The 23,643-nt window shown below is 32.9% G+C and overlaps 1 protein-coding gene across 5 annotated transcripts in view; it reads left to right on the top strand.

The window, feature by feature from the left end:
* LOC119828553 (neurexin-1) overlaps positions 1-23,643 on the top strand; it is a 91,850-nt gene that overhangs the window by 14,747 nt on the left and 53,460 nt on the right. For all 5 annotated transcript variants that reach the window (XM_038350741.1, XM_038350739.1, XM_038350740.1 and 2 more), the window contains exon 3: positions 698-831. In XM_038350741.1, the coding sequence (XP_038206669.1) occupies positions 698-831 (134 nt within the window). The remainder of the gene's footprint in view (positions 1-697; positions 832-23,643) is intronic.

The raw sequence follows: 23,643 nt of genomic DNA, 5'->3' as shown, positions 1-23,643 counted from the left end.
TCGACGTGTTTTGATGTTCGTAGATAAGCGCACTCGACAGATACGTTTGTTGCGAACCGTGGCTCTCAGCGAACTGTGATTTTAGTTGCATGGTAGAACTCTGCGAACGAATGGACAATTTGTCTATGGTCATTGCAATATTTTTGATTCACAGTTGTAGTTCGTGCTTGTTCGTTCTGAAACACAATTGCAAAATTGAATCGTGCGATTAGTAAATTATTATCATTTAAATACTGAGTGTGTTATTGTGTGTAGGTATTATTATTTAATGACAAAAATATATACCATTAAATATAAACTTTGCGTATTATACAAAAATATTTGACACTTGACACAATTTGACAGTTGACACTTTTTTTTTTTTTTTTTTTGTACTTAATTTTATTTTTACTTAATTTTTAATTGTACTTAAGTAGGTTCGAATACATTTGATATTCAGTGTCGTTTTGCATTAAGAGTACATATAAAAAAGTGATTTTTGCTTGTCATTTGATGGTTAATTGAATGTTATTCAAAACGATAATTTTTATTTTCGTGTTCGAAAATCATGACAAACACTATCATACAATTTATTCATAGTCATGATTATTATGACTGACCTATTTCTTTAGGCCTGCAAGTATTATACTTGATTTACTAATGCTTTTTTGTATTGAGTTGGTAGTTGAATGTGAGTTTAAGTTTGAGTTTAATACAGGTGGCGCGGCGTGACGAGCACACGTCGCTCTCCGTGGACGGTGTCACGCAAAGCAAAACGTCACGCGGCAAGGAGTACGTGTTTGGAAAATTTACTACAAACTCCGATGTTTTCGTGGGCGGCATACCACCATCGTAAGTACATTTATCTAATATATAAAATTCTCGTGTCACAGTTTTCGTTGCCATACTCCTCCGAAACGGCTTGATCGATTTTGGTGAAATTTTTTGTGCTTATCCGGTATCTATGAGAATCGGCCAACATCTATTTTTCATACCCCATAAGAGTAAGGCAGAACAGCGTTTGCCGGGTGCAGCTAGTTGTCTATAAATTCCCCAATGTTAATGTAGAAATATATGATAATGAAAACTCTCAGATTAATCAAGAAGTATTTTATCGATCTAAGGTAACTGCTTTAATAAACATAGTATGGAAACTTAAAATTTTGTACCACGCTGCCTGTTACAGTGCAAGGAAGCACTAGCAGAATGTTTCTGATAAATTCATCCTTATGGTGGTTTAAATGGAGGGGTTAGATCTTACTGTGCGGAAGTTTAGAAAACAAATCAATAAAAAACTTAGAACGCGGACTGAAATCTTGTTCTTTTTTAATTCGCTGTTTTTAGGTTCGTCTGTGTGTAACCGAATCCTTTAGACTTGATTTTGATGCACTTTAAACAGACTGACTTAATCCAAACTTCATACTTTTATTATACACTTACTTCATAAGCTGATTTTATTATCCTGATATGGATCGCAAAGTTAAAATAATCACGCTAACACACTAATATTATAAATATGAAAGTTGGTTGTTTGGATGTTTGTCCGTCAATCACGCTAAAACTACTGAACGGAAACAGACAAGGTGATGTTAAGTTGACTTGGGTGATACGATACTTTTTATTTCGATTGAATGCTTCCATGGGATAAAGCAGGAATCTTGATATCCGGGACGAACGTTTAGATCTATATAATTTCGTATTCAAAACTCAAGCAATTGAGAATATTTACTATTTTTTATACAGCGTATGTACACTAATAGAACGTGATTTATAATCGACGACGTGAAATATACCAATCCGCAGTCAGTGTGGAAGAAAGATTGTGGCATAAGCCGCACTCTCACTATCAGTGGAAACGAAATAGGTTGATAATGGTGTGCCGTGGTTTTAAGCGAATCATCTAAACTTTATATATACTTCACTCACTAAAATGTTTGATATTAATCGGGTCGTAAAATACTTAAGAAATTGATATTATACTTGTCAGCCAATAAATTTATTAATATTTAGACGCTCGTCCCGGCTCCGCCCGTATATCAAGATTCCTGTTTTATCCCATGGGAACATTCAATCATCAAAATCCTTTCAGCAGTTTCAGCGTGATTTCACGAATTTCTGCATCGAATAATTTACTACGAACTTGCCTATATTTTAGCTATGTATTTACATGTAACCATTAAAAGGTTAGGACGTATAAAATCATATCTTATTTACTTATTTATAGTACATAAACCATAAACTCAGGTAATATAAAGTTTATGTAGGTTAGTAGATATATATAGAACCAAAAACCTACCAAATGTTAGGCTTGGACCCAAGGCCTTAATTAGGATACTAAGATTGTTACATGAGCACTCAAAGGTAATGAAGTGGAATGGGGTTTGGAAGGGACGAACATACAAACTTCGAGGTCAGCCATTAATTACAAGTGCTTTAGTACTTTATGAAATCATCGATTTTAGATGACATAGGAAAGGTTACATTAGTTAAGCCTGAAACAACAAGGCTTCTATAATACAAATGCGTAAAAATATATTTTTTCATCTTCACAATTTACGACATAACCCGTCTTAGATATATAAAATTTATTCAACAACGAATAAAGAATTTATTACCGATACAAAGTTCGGAGTTCGAAGCTTGTTTTGTGTCTAATGAAAACATCGGAATCCCATTGTCAAAAACGGCAAGCATAGACTATGTTTACACCGTTCACACAAACAACACAGTATTACGCTATACATTGTAATTAAGCAGTAATTTGTATTGCTTCATCGCGATCGGATTCCTGTGAGAAGTCTTACAAGTCGAATAAGATCCTTCTCTTCGCTAATACTGTGTCGATACACTCTGGTCGCGTTTTCTAATTGCATTCGAGAATCTTCGAGAAACGTTATACTGCGCTATCCTTTTCACTTTCTTTTTCCAGAATTTTCTATCGGTCTTACACTGAACTTCTCCTAAATGAAATGGTTTTTTGTGAATTATTTGTAGCTTTACGCTAGCGGCTGCAAAGGTTATTCCTATGGGAAATAATTTTTACCAAGGTAAAATGTAGCCTACGCCACCCTCTAAAATATCTCTAAACACATAAATCATATTATAAAATCGCTCGTTGCGTGAAGGAAAGACAAACGCATATAATGTTTCTAAGGATTATTGTTTAAAAATAATATATAGTATATGTAATCAAAATATTTAAGCTATGTATTAAAATCGATTAGACTTGGTTGTTTTGACAAAAACTAGAAAAAATATAGTAACCGATTTAATATATATATTCTTTATATTCGCCTTAATCATGCCGTAATACTTGGGTGCTGAAACAAAATGAAAATTCGTGGAAAAATACAATCTAATCAATTTGCGAGAACAAGCATTGCGGGGTCATTCCAACTTCTACTGTACTGTATCTTCATCGTCGATAAGTCCAAGAAAGATTCCTAATTAAATTAACACATAGGCTCGTCCGTTCCTCGTGGCAATTAGGCTTTTGTTGGCTTAGTGCTAATTGGCACAGAATAACAATAATGTAATCAGACGTCTGATCCGCGTTGCGTGATTTATGCCAGATAAGACTTGGTTTTTGTTTGTAGACACAGCGGTAATTGGAGCTTATGAATGGGATCAGCGATTAATAATGTGTCTACATGACTGTAGATTGTAGGTTTGTGGAGGTATAAGTTTCGGATTGCTGAGTTAGATTTTTTTAAGTATTTGGTTATTTGAGTTTCAGTCTCTTATCTCCATACCATTGTTATGTTAGGCCGTATACAATATGTTATTAATTATTAAATACAAAAGAGAAATTAAATTATAGACAATCATATTTCCCTTCATCAGATACTAGCCACTCGTCCCGGCCAGAGATAAAAAAAATATATAAAGCCTATGCATATATTTACTGAGTGCAGTGAATATGCTGTTGTGAAATAATTTTTTGAAATCGGTCTAATAGTTTTTGTGTGAAAACATTACAATGTACACATAAAAATAATAATGCAATTACAAAACTTTCCAAAACGACAATATCCTTTTTGTACCAACAAAAAATTAAAAGGAAATTTCAAATGTTATTCCAACGAAACTAAAGCGTATAACCTAATTTTAGTTTGTCTGCAAACTTAATGCCGACGCTTCCGCCATCACTGTGAACGCAATTCATACAACATGAAAACATGCCAAACAAAAATTGACCCTGTTTCTTTAGTTCAAGGTCCTATTTCACTTGTACCGACATCTCATTTCCATTTAGATGAAGAGATACGTGGAGGCATTTTATTTAATTGAAGTGTTGGGAAAATACTAAGGTCTATAGAAAAAATACATATGCATTCGAAAGCAAACATAATGTTCTAGTAATTAAGATAATCAACTGGATTTTATATATAAAAATACGGTCTACCTCATATTAAAAATATAATTTAAAGTATTTTTTTTTTATTAATTTAAAATTTGCATTTCAGTTCGATTTTTGAATTCTTTTCATTCATAGGATTTTTTAACATATTTCATGATATTTAGTCTATATGTGTAGTCTATACTATATTCTATACTAATAAACAAAACTGAAGAGTTTGTTTGAACGCGTTTATCTCGAGAACTACAAGACCGTTTGTAAAAATTCTTTTTCATTGAATATGTATGTGATTCCTGAGTGCAATGAGTACACATGTACTTCGGGTGAGAGCGGAGGTGGGCCATTGGTCAATAATAAACTTAATTTAGTTGCGTGGGCCACTATGCGACGACTGCAAACGAAACTATACTTAAATCAAGTTATTGCCTTTGAAAAGTTCGTTTGAATAAATATTATAAAAATACCAATGCTGTCTTCCAAGTATTTTCATAATGAAATTCAACCCGCCACCCACTGAAAAGTTTTCTATTACACAATTTAATTAATTCTAATTTCATCTAAAACTTACACTTATGTAAAGTGTTATGTGAAATATTGATTATCATATCAGTATTTTACGTTGCATACAGTGTTTTTATCCGTAATTCCGGTATCCAAGATATATCTTAAAGACTGAAAGGGAGGCAGTATATCTTACTATAGTGTTACCCATCCTTTTGTGAAGGTTGCTAGCTGTCTCATGCTCAAAAGAACATTGGTGATATTAAAGCTAACGTACGTATACTAACCAGATCCCGTGACCCCTTCACTAAAGCGGCTCGTCGGAACACAGTGGGGTTTTAGTCGGTAGGAATCCGACATAGCCCACGGCCCTCTTTCCCCGGGGGCTATGGGTATCTCTATGTAAGATTTCTCCACTTAAAAAACAAAGTGCGTTTCTACATATTTGGTAGGAATTGTCTCGCATTACAGTCAAAGTGTTATCTGCATGTTGTGTGTGTGCGTATGTATTCTACGATGTAATATTATGCTTGTGTGAATATTGTACGTACTCGTGTGCATGTGTGATACATCAAACATTTTAAATTTTGTTAAATATATGTTACCTCTTTTTAAGTATTTTTTTAATTTCAATAATGAGTTTTACAAAAATACTCAAACTAGTCTAATACCTACAATAAATATAACAAATGATGAAGATTGATTAACGATAAGGAGTAATTTTAGGACATTAAGTCGGGAAGAAGATCGTTAAGGTGGCAATTACCCTTATTTCATAGTCGGACTGAAACAGAAGGCGAAATTTAATCATGACTTTTTCATACAATTTACTGGAATTTAAATATAAAGTGTAGTCAGAATTCAAGATATACGCGGGGGCGGAGGAAATTATACGCTCACTTAGGTAATCGAGAAAACCCACACAACCTTGTTAACTGTAGTCGATATTTAGTCACATTAGACACGCAGTTTTCTCTCCACAAACACATTTTCTCATCGTAATATAAATGCACACCACTATATACTGGACGGTAACGGGCTATAATTTGACATGCATAGCCACTATGATGTAGGCTGCTAAATAGGATTTTGTTAAATTCTGCCCCCAAGGGGTAATATACGGGATGTCAGTATGTACCATGAAATTTTTTAAACCATTGGTGATTGGCGAAGCTGCGGGCAACAGCTAGTTTAATAAATCTACACTCAAGCTGAACAAAAGCAAATAAATTAGTGATATCGGTGGATATCTATCAATAAAGATTATTAGCTATTGTTGTTGTAGCTCGGAACAAAAATGAGTTATTTTTTTCCCAATGGGACTGAATAATGTAAGCCGTCCCTGAAGGAGGACTACATGTATCACCTGTCAAGTTAACCGTTAGACGGACGTTTTATCACTGACCGAAAATATATAGTATTTTGTTTTAGTTCACTTGCCCTAGATAATGGATGGTATATTTATTCAATGGAACTCAATGCAGCATTGTTATTATTAGTAATAGTCGAAAGATTGAGTTAATCAAGAGACCTAGAATGAAATTACAATTAAAGTTATTAAAAGGTTAAATATTGCTCGATAGTCTGTTAAAAAGCTGTCTTGAGTATTTGATTTTCGTAATAGTGTTAGTAAAGTCTTTGTTTGTGTGTAAATGCCAATAGGAGTCTTTTTTTCCAATACTAATATTCTGAACGTAGAAGGCGATAATATATTGACTATCTATGGCTATAACTATTAGTATGATATGGCCTTTATTTGGTTTCTTATATTAATCTATCGCAATATGTCACGTATCCGAAGGGATAGGTTGGAGTATAGTTGGAATCAACGTGTAGTATCTATTTCAATTCTCTATTCTCTATTATTGCTGAGCTCAGTAAAACCAGCCTGTCATCAAACACAATTTCTAACTGCGGGTGGTGAAATTATATATATACGTGTATTGATACAAAATGATTATATCAGGTACACAATTAAGTAGTGGCTGACGTAGTAAAAATTGTCGACATATTCTGCTTTTGTTTAAAAAGGTACTTACTAATATTACACTACGTACTACTCTTTTAAAAAAATTCCACTCATAAATAAAGCCAAATCTGTTCACGTGCTTGAACTATGCCATCCTACGTACGAGTATATAAATTTTAACTGCCTATTTAAGACACAATATTGAATTATACTAGCCCCTTTGCCCCGGCTTCAACTTTCGTGTCGCGAAATGAAAATGCCTATTTACTATGGTAAAGATGTTGCTTTCTAATAGTAAAATATTTTTTTAAATCGATCTAGTTGTCTTTCAGTTTAAACGAAACGAACAAACCAAAAATCTTCTCTCTTTATAATGTTAATTTATGTGAACACTGTCTCACCTATCAAAGCTTAGAGTCACGTTTAATAGCGCTACGCTACATTCACTTTTGTTATGAATTTATTAAACATACTAGACTTTATAAAGAAAGCTCTTCACTTCCCCGAGTTGAAGATGACTTGCTATCTTTCTATAGAAATTTGGTAACTTCTATAAATAACTTTGAGTACTTACATGTGTAAAGAAATACATGTCTTCTGAAGCTTAAGACGAACTTGTATAATGTGGAAAATATTGAGGGGCAATATAATAACGTTTCATTATATACCATCGTAATTTACTTACATTTAACTTTACTAACATGAATAGTAAGAAGCAAATGCTACAACATATGATGTACTATTAGATAGTTATTAGTAGATATTTCTTAGTTTAAAGTTTTACTCAGATTTCATATGAAATTGTTTCCTTTATACCTTCACAAATTATGAATGAATAAATTTTTATTTTGTCCGGCAAGACAATCAAACTCTATCGCGAACCTTTCCTGTTTTTTCTTCTAAACAAATCCCATTACATTCCCGCAGCTTCATTAAGCAATTCCATCATTTGTTTCGTCTCTCTGTCATGTTAAATAGCTTTTCTTTCGAATCTCGCCCCGATGGCCGTTGTGCTAACGATCGGCTTATCATTCGGATCACGTCGCGTTCGGTATTCAGGAGACAGAGGTGTGTTGCCCTCTTTGGGACGTATTAGTTAACCAAGTATATTACCTGGAGTAGTATTAAATTGGCACTGCGATATCGAAGATGTAAGACGATACTTGGAAAAGTTTTTTGCCCTGTGTTGTTTATTTTATTCCGACGTCGTTATTATTTGGTCGTGTTATAACGTTATAGAAGGATTATCTATAGGGTTATAATTCGAAGCCAATATTGTGATATAGCATCATTTTATTTGATTTCTTGATGTTCTGTAAATATTACCGTTAATATGTGAAATAAAGATTTTCGTATGAAGTTTAAGATATGGTTTTCAATACTTCTCTCTCTCTAATAACGTTTCAAAATAAGATGCCTGACTTAGAAGTCTAGCCCGTAGCGCCGTAGCACTTAAGCTACGCTTTGTAGACATCTACGATAATATAGCATGTCATGATTGCGTCTACTACAGTATTCATAATGTATTAAGTGCTGAGCGTTGTTTTAGGCATATTGTCTATATTTTTGAAGTATACATTTTGTGATGTTTTTTCCTTATGTTTTTGCTTTTTATTCTATGAATTACTAGTCGTTCTTTTATTTAAGAATTGAAAATGTTATTATTTCAAATTATTAAATAAAAGAACAAAACTAACGAACTTTGTAAACTTACGAGGTCACCTGTTTTTTTCCCATTTTCCATATTATTATGAAAGCAGAAAGTAAAATCGGATCAAAAAGTATAGAGTACTAGCTGCGTCCCGCGTTTTCACCCGCATAAGTCCATATCCCATAGGAATATCGGGATAAAAAGTTGCCTATATTTTATACCAGTTGTCCAGCTGTCTACGTACCAAATTTCATTGTAATCGGTTCTGTAGTTTTTGCGTGAAAGAGCAACAAATACACACACATCCTTACAAACTTTCGCATTTATAATATTAGTAGGATAGCAGGATGTATTTGCGAATCAACAATTTACCAAAGGTACCATAGTTTTACGCCAAAAGGTTACTATAATTCATCAACCAATTTGTGTGTACATTATCAAGATATAATATAACCATTTTTATGAAAGCTTGCTATTTTTATGAGTAAGAAAATTTTATCTTCCAAATGTTACGATTCAATAAAAACTGTTATAAAGTGGATGTAACCTACATTCACAAAGTTTTGCTGAACTTTGTTAATAGTTTCAGTGTTTCTTTCGAAGACCATCACATGTATCGATCTTGGTTCTGTGGCCCACATTTCTGTGGAATAAATAGGAGAGTATATGTTATTATGGGAGGAATGTTTCGCGGAAGTATATTGTATGAATTAGAGACAAATCATCTTTTATTGGGACTACAACGACAATGCGTACAAAAATACTTAAATGTTATAAACTAGGACTTAAAATTATTTTGAAACGTATATGTGCATGCCTGAAGTAGTAAACAATGTTTTAAATATTGTTTCAATTGATTGAATGTCTTGTTAGATTGATATTAAGTTTTGTAATATATTTATTGTAATATGCTAACACAAAACTATCAATTGAAATTTGGAGCACGGATTGAACTACTTACCTTAATTCCTTTTTGTCAATCCAAAGCTCTTAAGCTTGATCTTACAATAACAAAGATTTTCAGCATTCAATATAGCAGTCTAGAACGCAGATTATACCTAGACCATACCGTTTTCGGATAACCTAAATACTTATTTCTAAACGCGAGCTTTATAACGAAATATAAAGCGCACCGAGCTGCCTTGAGCTGTTTTCCAACGTTGAATACTCGCTAATGATGCTAGACTTTACTATAAAAACTTTACAAATAATGGAGTTTAGTATCGTAGGAGTGTAAGAGGAATGTTATGTGGGCTGGAATTCAATGAATGAGGCTAGATGGTATTCTACAACGCGGTTTTGGCGCGTATTTTGAATTTTAGAAGCAAAATGGCGGTTTTTACGAATACCAGAAGACGCATCTGTTTTAGCCGGTATTTTGGTTTGGTAAATATTAATTATCATATAAAATAGATATAACGCATCGAGGTTTCTGTCGATATGGGATAATTTATTAACATAGTCTCATTCATGTTTCATTGTAATTGTTTTAAGTTTTATTTTATATGATGCTGTACTTTGTATGAATAAATACTCACATTAAAATCACTACAAAACAAAGAGGTATGAGGTCATAAGCCGCTGACTATGGTAAACTAATAAAAACTTTATACAGCAAACATTTCCCCGAGAGACATCTGCCTCAAACGGCTAACATAATAAAGCTTTTGTATTGTTTCGCATACTATGGTGAATTCCAATACGCTATCAACAAAGCGATTTTTGTTCGGGACAGTATTTTTTTATGTATTGTATTTGCGCAATGGATCGAGAAGAATGAAATGAGTCGCTCGACGCTGATTTTTGTGGTGCACTTGATAATCCAATGATATCGGTAAAATGTTCACATTGTTAACATATTTTCTGAAAAGATTTTAGTACATAAAGTATATAACAGTGGTGGCTCAGTGATTAAGGAGCTTGGACTTGAATCAAAAAGTAGGGGGTTTGAGAACGGTCGAGCGAGCAAGAAACAAATTGATTTTTAGATGTTTTGTCTCTCTGTCTGTCTGTATGTCTGTGTCTGTTTGCACATTAACACGGCTCGAAAAAGTGAATGTAAACATTGTGAGGACACTGGCATGTCGAAGAATCAAAATTTCGACGACATGTGACGATTGCCAACCCGCACATTGACACTTGGCTAGCGTGGTGGGTTATGGCCTGAACCCAGATAGAAGGCCCATGTTCCTACAATGGGATATAATATATTGGCTGATGACGATTAATTTAAGTGTATTTTGAATCACTAAAAAAACATGTGTTTGTAACAATACCATAATAATATTATTATAAACACATATATTTATTCAATGAATAAATTGTTATTTACGACAATAGGTTCAATTACAAACGAATCTTGCATTTCAAATCAAATCAACGCTATGTCCAAAACTAATTCAACACCCGCTTGCCCTGTTATTGCTTTTATAATTTCATTGCATATTTTCAGACACGTTAAAGTTTTGCAGCGTCGAGTTTAATTGTAAATTCTGTGTGCAGTATTATGTTGTGTAGTTTGCTAACACGTTTCAAATTTAAATGAAAATGTTAGTAGGAATTAATCGAGCGAAAACTTGAGGGAGGCTATGTGCTTGTTTCATGTTTGTTTTTATTGCGGAATTTATGCGCGTTTATTGTAATAATAAAACTATTCATTAATTAGTACAGACAGATGCTCAAACGTGTAAAATGAAAATTTTGTGATAGCGAAAGTGTTATTAAATTGTGTTTTACTACTTTGGAAGTTATTTTACAACAAACTTTTGTTAACTTTAACAAGTTCGTCATCTGAAACTGGATAAAGAAACCAGATACTACAAGATAAAAATTTTCATATATTGAAATTAAGTCTAACATAAAAATGTAATTAATTTATGAAGAAAACCTGTCATCTTATGTAAAATTCTCCATGTATTCCACCAAAGTAAAGCTAACGTAAAATTTCACGTTGTAGGTATTTTCCAATGTCATTACAAAGCGCTTATAGCAGCTGAATAACGACACGCGCGTGGTGAGACAGTAAAACGACCCTCGTATGGATCGCTTTATGTTATCTGTGGGATATCGCCATATCGACATAAGCGGAGTATCAATTGGTGTCCTTTAATCAATTCTCATGGGTAAAGGCTCACAGCCATACAGCCATGTTTTATGTCTAATGTTTGTTGACATTGTGCTACTAAATTTTTTGTATTTTTTAATAAGTCATCGTGGTAGGTGGCCGTGATGTTGATAGCTTAAAACTTATTTGTAAACTTATTGTGGTGTCATTAAAATAAACCTTCTTCTTTAACATCCTCGTGCAGGACGATAATATTACTTTCGTGGTCAAAACCGTGACTAGAAGCCGACATACAATATATACTTGGATTAACTAGGTATATATTGCATCTGTGATTGTTACTATAACTTCACAGGAAACTGTGCAAAAAACTGATACATATATAATAAATATACACATAAATAATTCACATATATTAAAATCCAAAACTCTCATTCCACAATTGCAATGTAACGTGACCCTGAATTATTTCTACCTTATCCCATGGGACACCGATTTATATTTATATTTAGAAATATTTTCCATGGAAAACTACCGCGAATTGCGAGGGCTCAAAGTTGATTGTTACTTGGATGTGCTCTCGAGTTGTTATCCAATTTTAGTGTTTTCTGCTTGTTGTATCTTTCTTTTTACTGTCTATAGATTCTATTATGCCGGTGGAACTTTTCACTCGGGGAAGAGAATTGTTAGTTTGAAATGTATCTGGATTAAATTCAATACGAAATGATAGTTCCATTTATATTTACTGTTTCGAGAAGAGCTCAGACTCGATCGTCTTAAGCTCTTGGACCGTCGTTGTGTGTTCGTCGTTTGTGTTAATATTGAAACGCATTTTATAAATCATCGATTTTATTATGAACGTATACTTTATTAATATTGTTTATTTAACATAGCTTTTTAAATTGTATAAATAGTAATATTTGTATTTATATATATGATTTGATGAATTCTATAGTAGCTATGTTTCGTTTAGGTTATAGCGTTTGCTGATAGACAGACATCCAGAAAGATGTTCATTTTTGTTCATTGTTTAATTATTATTTGGACTCTATACGTACATATTTAATAAAACAATTATGTGTATTGATTATGCATTAAGTATTTGTTATATATATTAAATCTTTATACTCTCTTCTTAATCTACTTATGATGAATCTGTGGCCTTATTATCAGTCCTTAAAAGGTCCACAAATAGCATGAAACAAGTGAAATTGTGTGTAAATAATTCTAGTAATTACAACATAGGGGTCGAGGAGGCATTCCCAAAAGGGGCATTAGTCTACAAAGTTTAAACTTAAATCACTACAATTATACGTTTATTAACTTACGGCACTTTGGATTAGTTTGTTTCGAAAACATCTTTTTTTTTGTTTCTTTCTTTACAATTCTTCAATGCAATCTAGACTGACGTAATTATGATCTCCTTTGAGGTTTGTTGTACGCCAGCGCCGGCAACATACGGTAAAACGGTCATTCGTGTTTGTTTATTTGCTTTGTTTAATATATATCATTGCACAGTTTATGATGACGAATTATGTTTAGCAATTTACTTTTATACGTTTTATCAGAAAACCTATATTGTGTTTGATATTACGCGAGTGTTCATTTAGAAATGGCTTTGTAACGGTTTTTTGGTTTAAAATTTCTATTTATCATTTTATTTATCCCGATGTTGTGATGATTGAATGTCTTTAGCGAGCGTGGGGTCACGGGGACAGGGTGTCCCACATATTAACAGTTGTTAATTAATAATTAATAAAGCGCGTTAAGAATCCGGTATAATGTTTTTTAATTTCTAAAAAACCTGAATTCAAACAAAATCATATAAGCACTTGTTTATATCATTTAAATGTCATTTTATTGTACTTAAGTTACTAAATGTATCAGAAATAAAATCTAGGACAAAGGTAATAACAGACAGGTGGATATAAAATGCTATATAAAAAATACTTCGACGTAATCTCGAATGCCGGACACGGTTAAGGTCCGGACGTATCCGGGGCAATTCTGAAAAGCAGCGACCGGGTTTTGCGCAGAATGCGTATGTAAAAATATAATATGATGGATGACGCGCAATTTTCCTGTAGAATCTTTGCTTTATACGCTTTTTTATGCCATAATTAGGCAACTGAGCTGTGGTTCGCCTGATGGTAAGCGATCAGCGATTTTTTGATATAGTAGTCCAATTTCAAAATTGAGGATTACGTTGACCACGCTTATACGTTTCTTCCGTATTCCCAAATCTTGATTGGCTGCAAAGGCGTTTAAAAGAGTTCAATAAATAAGGTTCTCAATTCCAATTCTTTTTTGTGTTTGTTACTTCATAACATGTTACTGGGTGAACCGCGTGGCGATTCTATTTTATTGGATTGCTGGTGCCTGCTATGTGGTTCCATTTAACTTATTTCCATATATATTAAAAATAATTATTTTACCCAGCAACTTTACATATAGACTCATCTTATCATAATACTCCTCGATAGCTTAGAGATCTGTCCAAAATCATATTTAAGATTAAACTCTTGGTAGTAATATCGAAATGATATCCGCTTCATCCACCTAATGGCTTGTCTGGTATAATTTCAACCGCTTCACCAATTTAATTCGATTACGGCAAGGCGGACGTTGCCGAATAATTACTATTCCGACGGATACTCTAGGCGGCGGGTACACTAACGATTAATAATTACATATAAGGCTCGGTGTACACTGTTTGTTTTGCACTATTGGACTGTTATGTTTCATGGTTTACTTAAACATTGTTGATAATATGCGACTTAGTTGTTTTGTAGTTAAAGAAAGTAGACAATTCTTGGGTCAACACTTCTATAATATAATTGCAATTAGGCTGTGTACAATTTATCAGTTCGCCAGTTATTAAATGCGGTGATAGTTTAAAGTAAGTATATCTTAAAACAATACATGTAATATCAAACTTATTTAAGAAATAACAATCACGATTGCTTATTTCACATTTCATTACTAATTAAACCAAGTATTACCAACTCTCATATATCGATGAATCAAAAATTCTAGAAACTAATTTTATTAAGAAGACAACACCTTTCTTTTATTCCCGTCGCCGATATTTTCCTTATCCTTTATCCCTTAATAGCGGGCAACATTAGCAGCGGCCCCGGCTCTGCGAATGTTCATGGGCGGTGGTGATCGCTTACCAACAGGCGAACTACCAGCTCAGTTGCCCGGTATCACATAAAAAAATGCAGCTCCCTTATTCTATTCATGTATAGCACAACCTAACAGTTGGGGTTACTGAAATATTAAGGCGATAAATTCTATTTCACACGTGAATACAGCACATATACAAGTATGCTAAATGGATGCTATAAATCGTGTATTAGTAGTGTGATGATAGATAATGACAATGATGGGCTTCATCCTCTCAGTATTGATTTTTGCACAACACTTTGTTCATATATGAGTATACGAGTGTATTGTCATGAATGAAAATATCACGTAGTTTATTATGTCTTTATATATGTGGATTTAGGATCTAATATTAAAATTAGATCTAATGTCAAAATTATAAAAGCTGCGGTTTCACCCGCGTAAGTCCGTATCCCGTAGAAATATTGGGATAAAAAGTAGTTTATATGTTATTCCAGTTGTCCAGCTATCTACGTCAAAATTTCGTTGCAATTGGTTCAGTAGTTTGTGCGAGAAAGAGCAACAAACACGCACACATCCTTACAAACTTTTTATGATATTAGTATGATATAACAGAATTGATACAATTAATGAGAATAGAACTAACCACATTATAGTAAAGAAAACTTAGATAATTAAAATGTTTAAGTCCTCCATTTATGTATATAAAAAAATTATTTATTTAATAATTTTTTTTAATCATTTCAACCCAAGAAATGAACTATGTGAATTATGTTTATGTTAAGTTCCTAAATTCAAGATTATGAAATAGAATCAGTAATTTCTTTACCTCATTTTAGTCTTTTAGTCATTGTAATTAGATACATTTCACATTTCATACTTGTCCCTTTCTCTTGCTACAGTCTATTGCTTCGTTTCCAAAGACAAAACAATATTGCCGCATACGATATGGGGATTTCATATATAAAAGATCAAGTCGCATACAGGTTTCCTACAACTAGGTCGTTGATTGGATGCGTATTGGATGGCAATACGGTAGTTTCACGGATCTAACGTGATGTTTGTAAAATTTTATTGTTATAGTTTGAAGTTTTATTGACCTTTATTACGTATGCTTAGCTTCTTACGCTGGGATTCGTATTTTACTACAATTAAATAACTATCAATAATTATTAATTTTATTAGAAATTATTATATGGATTAGAGCCGTTTAGATTATTTGCGAATGGTGAAATGATTGATACTATTTGTTGACTTGATGTTATAGTTTTTATAAAGGGGTATTTTTTTGGTATTTTTGTAAAGTATAATGCATAGAAATCTATCCGGGTATTAACAGAGAGAGAGAGAGTTGGATTTAAATCTGTCCGTTTAAAGTCGGTCAAAATCTAGTAGTCGGTTACATACTAACATACAGATGAAGCTAATAAAAGCGTGATAAAAATATTCGTTTTAGAACATACGGAACCAAAGAAGGTTGGAGGCAGTCTTGGATTTGCACAAGACTTTGTAGCTGGTCACTTTGCCCGCCTCAGCGAGCACACACCATAAATATTAATGAGTGCTACATATTTATGACCTCTTTGTTAGTGTAATTCAATTTTGTAACCCGCGAATATGTTGTTCGCTGTATTATTTAATGGTTTGTTTGTGTGGTGGTGACTGTTTCAAGAGTTGAGTTTTTTTACTTGTATGTATGGATATTGAAGGTTTTGTTAGGACTTTCTATATTTATTTATGAGATTTCTTCTGTTTTTTTATGATTAGCTATCTTATTATACATATCTCATACACACATACATCAATAAACACGATCTTGTTATTGATGTATTAATTTACTAGTAAAATTTTTAAGTTAAATTATTTAATTATTTTACTCAAGCATTTTCAGAAATGAGTATTAGTATTAGCATTATTTGTTTCTATAATACTAAACGAAACTTTCAGGAATTCTTTACTCCTTGAAAGGTAATATTAAATTCATTAAACGGGAAAAATCTGAACTCGAATAGCTTTCTTGTATACCTTTAATGATTTCGCAAATAAAACGAACAACTATACTTTGAAATAGAATAAAAAATCTGCTAAAGCGGTAAAGCAGATTATATAACCAGATGGTAAAAAGATTAATTGATATTTGGAAAAAAAATGCGCAAAAATATTACGCATTGACGTTTATATATATGACGTTTATATATATGTGTATGTTGTAAAAATTTTGTGTAATATTAAACAATTCATTAAATAGAAGATTTACAATAAAACGGACGGGGCCTTAACCCAATCGGGATCCTTTGAAAGCCGCCATTCTGGTAAAATTACCTCAATAAAAGTGGAATAGGAACATCTAAGGAATCTTAATTAAGTCTCTTTAAATTGATCCAGTGTGAGTCATACGCTGTAGCGATGTTGTAGGTTAAAAGGGTTGTGAACGGGTTGGGCTTAGGTATATCTGTTTTATTAGCTACTAGATTTTCGCCCGCGGCTTCGCCCGCGTAGTATTCGCTTATATCGCGCGAGATGGTAAGGAGTATTTTATTAGCATTAAAAAGTTAACCAAGTTTCATCAAAATCGGTTTGACAATAACGAACTTTCATAAAAACTTTCATCCCCTCTTTCAACCCTTTCTACCCTTTTTTAAGATAAAAAGTATCCTATTTTTTTCCCAAGTAAAATTATATCTTCATACCAAATTTTATCAAAATCGGTTCAGTGGTTTAGGCGTGAAAGCGTAACAGACAGACAGACAGACAGAGTTACTTTCGCATTTATAATATATGTAGGGATATATTATATTATTTATGTTTATATAGATTATTTATGCTTTTAATTTTAACCTTTTATAATTTAAAAAATATAATTAATATCGATGTTGTGTTAAATATCAAAGTGGATTAAGATAGAGAAAATAGACAAATATCTGTATTAATAAGATATTATATCGTAACTTTTTCAATATGCCACTTGTTTGTATTAGCCACAGTTTTAGTACAGTCATCATGAATAATTTCTCCAGTTATTCTCCAGTTATGGAGTTCTCAACTGTATATGTCCACAATACTCGAATAAAATAAACATATACAATGAAATACTAAGCAAAAGGGTATAATTATTAGATAAATAACCCCGAATCGCGATCCCTCTTGCCTCCTTCCAAGCACTTCCTAAAACAAGATGGTTTCCATGAATTATAGTGTCATTAACACAAAAATACCTCATTTTTCGGAGCGTTCCGGAGAGCGAAGTCTTGGCTGAGAGATTTAATGGGATTAAAATTGTTGGCTATTAGAAAAGTTTCGATATATATTTAGCGATAAAAAACGAGGAATGCATATTAAAAAGTTTAGTTACAACTTAAAAAGCGCATCCGCCTTTTTTGAGAATGTAGGTTAAAATAGATTATTTTGTAAGAATTATATATAACATCAATTAAAATATTATATTATAACAAATTAATATTTACCTTATATTTTTTAATTGCACTATCATGTTTGTGATCAAAATATAAAAACAAATTTTTTTTTTGCAGTTTTCAACCGACGTTCCAAAAATGCCTTCGTTGTCCGGGTTCTCCATTCCACTGTACTTTTTGGGTTTTGTTATAACTCCATAACTCTGTCGGTTTTCCACCGATTGTCGTTGTGTCTGGTAAACTGTTGCTATTTGGTCCTATTTTAAAATTTAGAGTAATACCTTCCCTCTAGAAGACCGTCTCCTTGGTACAGTGGTTAACGCGTGAGCGTAGAACCGAGGAGACCTGGGTTCAATTCCCGGTGGGGACGCACAAAAAAAAAATCTCGGTTTGGCAGGACACAGAAGGCTGATCACCTATTTGTCCGTAAAGAAAATCGATCAGTGAAACAGATGTTCATCATCTGCCCCAAACCCCACTAGGACACGGGACTTCACACCTTCCCTCTAGAAAAGTTGATGACACTAAATATAGAAAATAATTGTTGTAAAAGAATGACGCATTATAATCATAATCCGGCTTCCAAACTCCACGGGGTCTACGTAAACTGGTCACTGGTGTACAATCTCAGTTAGCGCCGAACTATTCGGAGCTAACCTAGGCCAGTAGTCCAGCCCAGTCACGTAGCTCCTTCATTATGCACAAACATTGCCCCGCAATCATTGTGTGACTACATTAAAACGTTTCGTGTCAAGTACACTTGTAGCCGAATGTATTTTAATTTCTTTACGAGAACATTAAGCACTCGTAAAAAATGTAACTAATGTTTTTGATGTATTTGAAAGGCTTGTTTAGCACATCCTTTATATGAAGTATACGTAACTTAGTAAATAATAATGTATTCAATTACTAGTTTTTCACACGTATATATTATATAATCAATAGTCACAGGTATCACGTATATGATGTAAAGAAGAAAAATTTTCGAAATCATTTCAATAGTTCTTTAGATTAGCGCGTTGAAACAAACAAACTCCTTTGCTTTATATTGTTACTATTAGTAAAAGAAACATATAACGCGTGTGTCTCCGTCAAAACTAGGTAAGTGATTTCATAAATAAGGCTAGAAAATAAACAAAAAATCAAAAGATTCAATGATGAATTTCCTATGTCAGGTTCGTTCTTCGCGATGGAAAGTCATACATAATATAAGCGGCATTGTATCGAGAGCATATCTTTCAAGTCCTCGCGAAATATTTCGCCGGCAACTGCAGATAAAATACCGTCCCCTCTATAACGGCATCGGGGTACATAAATAACTAGGCTGTTGAGTTTACGGCATTTTGTGTTGGCTGGAGGAATTGTTAAGGCGTAAGCTGTTTCGCTCACAGAATAACCTGATCATACGGATTTACTATATGTTGTAATTCTTTTGTTTTTATGCGATTTTTTAGATATAATGTTAAACAAGTTATTGGCTTTAATAATTATCTATGTCTTTAATGATAATGGAAATTTGATGATATTGATCCAAGATTCCAGGGCTACCACACGTCACGTATTTTTAACCAACTTTTTTTTGATAAAACAGGATGTAATATTTTTAAATTAATATTTTTAACCGACTTCAAAAACAAGGAGTCAATTCGTCTGTGTTATTTTTTCGTTTTTGTTACCTCAGAACTTTCTGAGACTGGGTAAATCTATTTTAATGATTCTTCTTTTATTTAAAAAACTTAAGAACTGGTGCCTGCCATACGGCCTCATTTAAATTTGGTCTAGAAAAACTTAACCTTTAAATGATCAGAATTATTTGAAGGTTACGTTTTTCAAGACTATCGTGGTCTAAAGTATAACAACAAATATATTATAGAGGTATGTAAAACAGCTCAATGAGATCTTTAATCGGCTGAACGTAATTTAAATCCAGGTAGAAAGATGACTTGGACAGTATTAATTTAGAACGGATTGTACTCGTATATGGGCAAAAGGGGTTACTTTAGAGTTGGTGTAAAGATTCACGAATGCAAAAGTATTATAGAGTGAGATGTACCATTATTGGAATTATTTTCGACATATGCTAGGTCACTGGATGAAGCTACAACTGTATGGTTTTATTTACGAAATATTTGCTATTAGAATCGAATGGCCTTTATATTACAATTTATAATTAAAAGAACGGAAAAACAATTATCTTAAGAACTTGTCTGTTTGTGTGTCATGTTCGAATACCTGAATTATTTAGGGATTTTTTATGATTCCCATTGCATTGTTGGGAATATATCAAGCGATAACCACTTGCTTCTATTAATTATTATATCAGTCGTATTTTAACTCTTTTTTTATTTTTCTTCGCATTGATATTTTATCCGCTTTTGAAACATTTTTCATTGCTGCCCCGGTCCTGATGCGTGATATTATATAGCCTTCTTCAATAAATAAACTATCCCACAAAAATAAATCGATTCGAACTTACAGTTCCCAAGAAATAAACTCTTCAGCTTTGTAATATTAGTACAGATCAGCTGAACAAAGTGCAGATAAATAAATAAGAGCATTAGCATGGCTCACGTTCAGAAACAGGTCACGCAATACTGAGGATAGCTTTCATTGTGGGCTATTGATGCCAGCCCAGTCGAGCGGCTAAGCGATTTAAGCGCTGTCGGCCAATTTTGATACCTTTGATGTGTCCTTCTATGTTTACCTTAATTTTCATATAGTACAAGTAATTTACATACTTGAATAATGTAAGTTACTTTGATGTGTAAGTGTTTATCCGTTCACTAGTACTTAAAAATATGGCAACTTTTTAAAATTATTTCTACCATGACGATGTTTCTTTCTTTAGTTTTCTAATCTTTATTAAAATAAATTAATAAAACCAAACATACCTAATATGTAATAATGAATACCTTCTTGTCATCCTTGTTCATACTAGACGTTTATTTTTGTACGATCCCTTTGTTTTTGACAATTGTTTTTAAGAGTAAACGAGATTGCGTTTTAGATATAAAATTGTAACGTGTTTTCCGTAAGAAATGGCTCTCCGCATTCGGAATTATTAATTAACGCATAACATGTTAGCGTTCACTGAACGAAGACGTATCGTTCAGTATTCAGCAATTATTCTATTTGTCTTTAATGGAGTAAGGTAAATGCTTTGTAATCCTGTCATAAATTTTTAGTTTTTGATGAACGTGATTGAAGTTACTGTCGGACTCGGAGTCCTGTTTCTTCTTTTGAGATCTAAATCCGAGCATACTTGTCAAGTGTGTATAATCTATCACCAAACCTATTGCTATCAGCAACCAAGTCTTCTTCATTGCAGTACATTTTTATATTGAAACAAAAACACAAGTACAGGTGCAGCAGACGGAGTGTTTTACTAAAGAGGTTTTTTTAGATTTATTTTACAAAATTAGCACAGCGGACCGACATTACAAATACACAAAGTTATTAAATGTCAAAAAACTAACAAATGTTGACTTGAAAGCGATTTTAAATTACATCGCCGAAGACACGTCAAGCCCAAGATATATTGTGGCGATGGAAGAGGACGGCTGATAAATTGCTATCTGTCCTTGTCACACGATGGCTCCGAGATGTCAAGTTCATTGAGGTTGCTTTTTGAAATTCATTCCAGTGCATTCTGTTTACTTGTACTTTGTTATCTTGAAATATTCCGTTAAATACTATTTTATATACAAATATAAATAAAATTAACGATTGAAAGTAGTTGAATAAACTGATAAAATAAAATAAGCAGCGTGAGTATTCAAATAATATGGCACATTAAGCGAAACCTTTGAGTGATGTAAGATATATTTTTACTCCTTTACTTCTTTAACCGATTCAATCCTATTTTTACAATTTTTATATTATGGAGGTTAAGTATAATGGAAAATGTGCATATAATCGTGTGTTTATTACGGCTGTACTGGTCATAATAGTAGCTTGATAACATTTACTGGTAGTGCCTGGAAGAAATTGCTTCATAGTAGTAAGACTGCCAATTGTAAATATATGTACTTAGACAGAGTTTTATCTTATTTTTCCAAACAACAAAGTGGATACATAATGATTATGAAAGACAAATGAGCAATCGTTTAAGCCATTATGATTTGTTGCGTGATAATTCTGAATATTTGTATACAAATTCGTATAATTTGTATATTCAGTGGGCCGCAAAGCCCAAAGATTAAAGAGATTCCTCTTTTAGCCATGAAAGCGTAAAGATAAAATTACCTTTACATTTTGAATGCATATACTTATGGGTAATCAAATAAGTACTTGCTCTGTTGAAGAAAATTTGTTTATGCTAATCAAATATTTGAAATATGTCAATTGAATTAACACCATTGCATTGTTTTATTTCTAAAAGAGCAGTACACGTGTGTACTTAAATTCAAATAAAAATAGAAATATATATTATTCCAAGATAAGAAACTTATTCATAGTATTTTCTTGTGTTTGATTGCACGCGAGTATTATACATTATATTTTTTTTTTTTTTTTTTTTTTTTTTTTTTTTTTTTTTCGTGGGTAGAAGCTAAATAAGAAAGACGTGCTTTTGTTCTGCTCTTAAAATTTTAATTTACGAAAATTATTTACTTAACTAATTTATCATAAAAACTATATGTGTTAAACAGTGATTTTGCCTACCAGTGTCCTTATAAAAATATCCAAGTTATTACTTGCACTATACTCTCATAACTGAACAGTCACATTATGGAGTCTATCAAGCAATGCATGGAAGATATGACTGCTAATTTTAATAAAAGGATGGCAGAGTTCCAGCGGGATTTATCAAATAACCATAACCCAGCCACTAGCAGTCCCACTTCCAGACTTGCGTCGGACTTTGAAACTTTCCGCAACTTTGTGATTGCTTCACTTCAGTGTTTACAAACTCAAATCAATATGTTATCAAAACTTCTTGACCAGCAGGAGATGCGTTCGCGTAGAAAGATCTTATTGTTCCATGGTGTGACGGAAAATGGTAAAGAAGATTTAAGTTCTATTGTCACAGACATCATATCACAAAAACTAAACATTACAACAATGAATAAAGATGCCATCAGTCACTGCAACCGCTTAGGTCATATTAGTGGCGTTAAGTCTAGACCTATTTTAGTTAAATTTCATGATAGCCAGTTTCGAGACAGTGTCTGGCTTGCAAAGACACGTTTAAAAAACTCTGGAATTACTATATCTGAGTTCTTAACTAAAAGTCGCCACGAAGCTTTTATGGCTGCAAGGGACCGTTTTGGTGTCTCTCACTGCTGGACCAGGGACGGCTTCATATTTATAGCAGCTCAAGATGGCTCCAAACACCGCATCGTATGTATTTCTGACCTGGATGCTATATCATCGTGTCCTGTTGCACCAGTTAACACTCGTGAGCAAGCAGCAAGTGGTCGAGATGCACAGAAATATGCCAAGGCACAACCAGCTGCCAGGTCTAAGAGACTTTTAAAAGTGAAGTAACTATTTAAGTTTATTATTTCCCTTCCAAACAAATGTATTTTTCTTTTTTTTTTTTGGTGCTTTAATGTCCCAATTCTCTCAATTATGTGT

Source organism: Zerene cesonia, chromosome 8 (genome assembly GCF_012273895.1).
Source record: "Zerene cesonia ecotype Mississippi chromosome 8, Zerene_cesonia_1.1, whole genome shotgun sequence".
Lineage (NCBI taxonomy): Eukaryota > Metazoa > Arthropoda > Insecta > Lepidoptera > Pieridae > Zerene > Zerene cesonia.
This window is presented reverse-complemented; position numbering and strand designations above follow the sequence as displayed.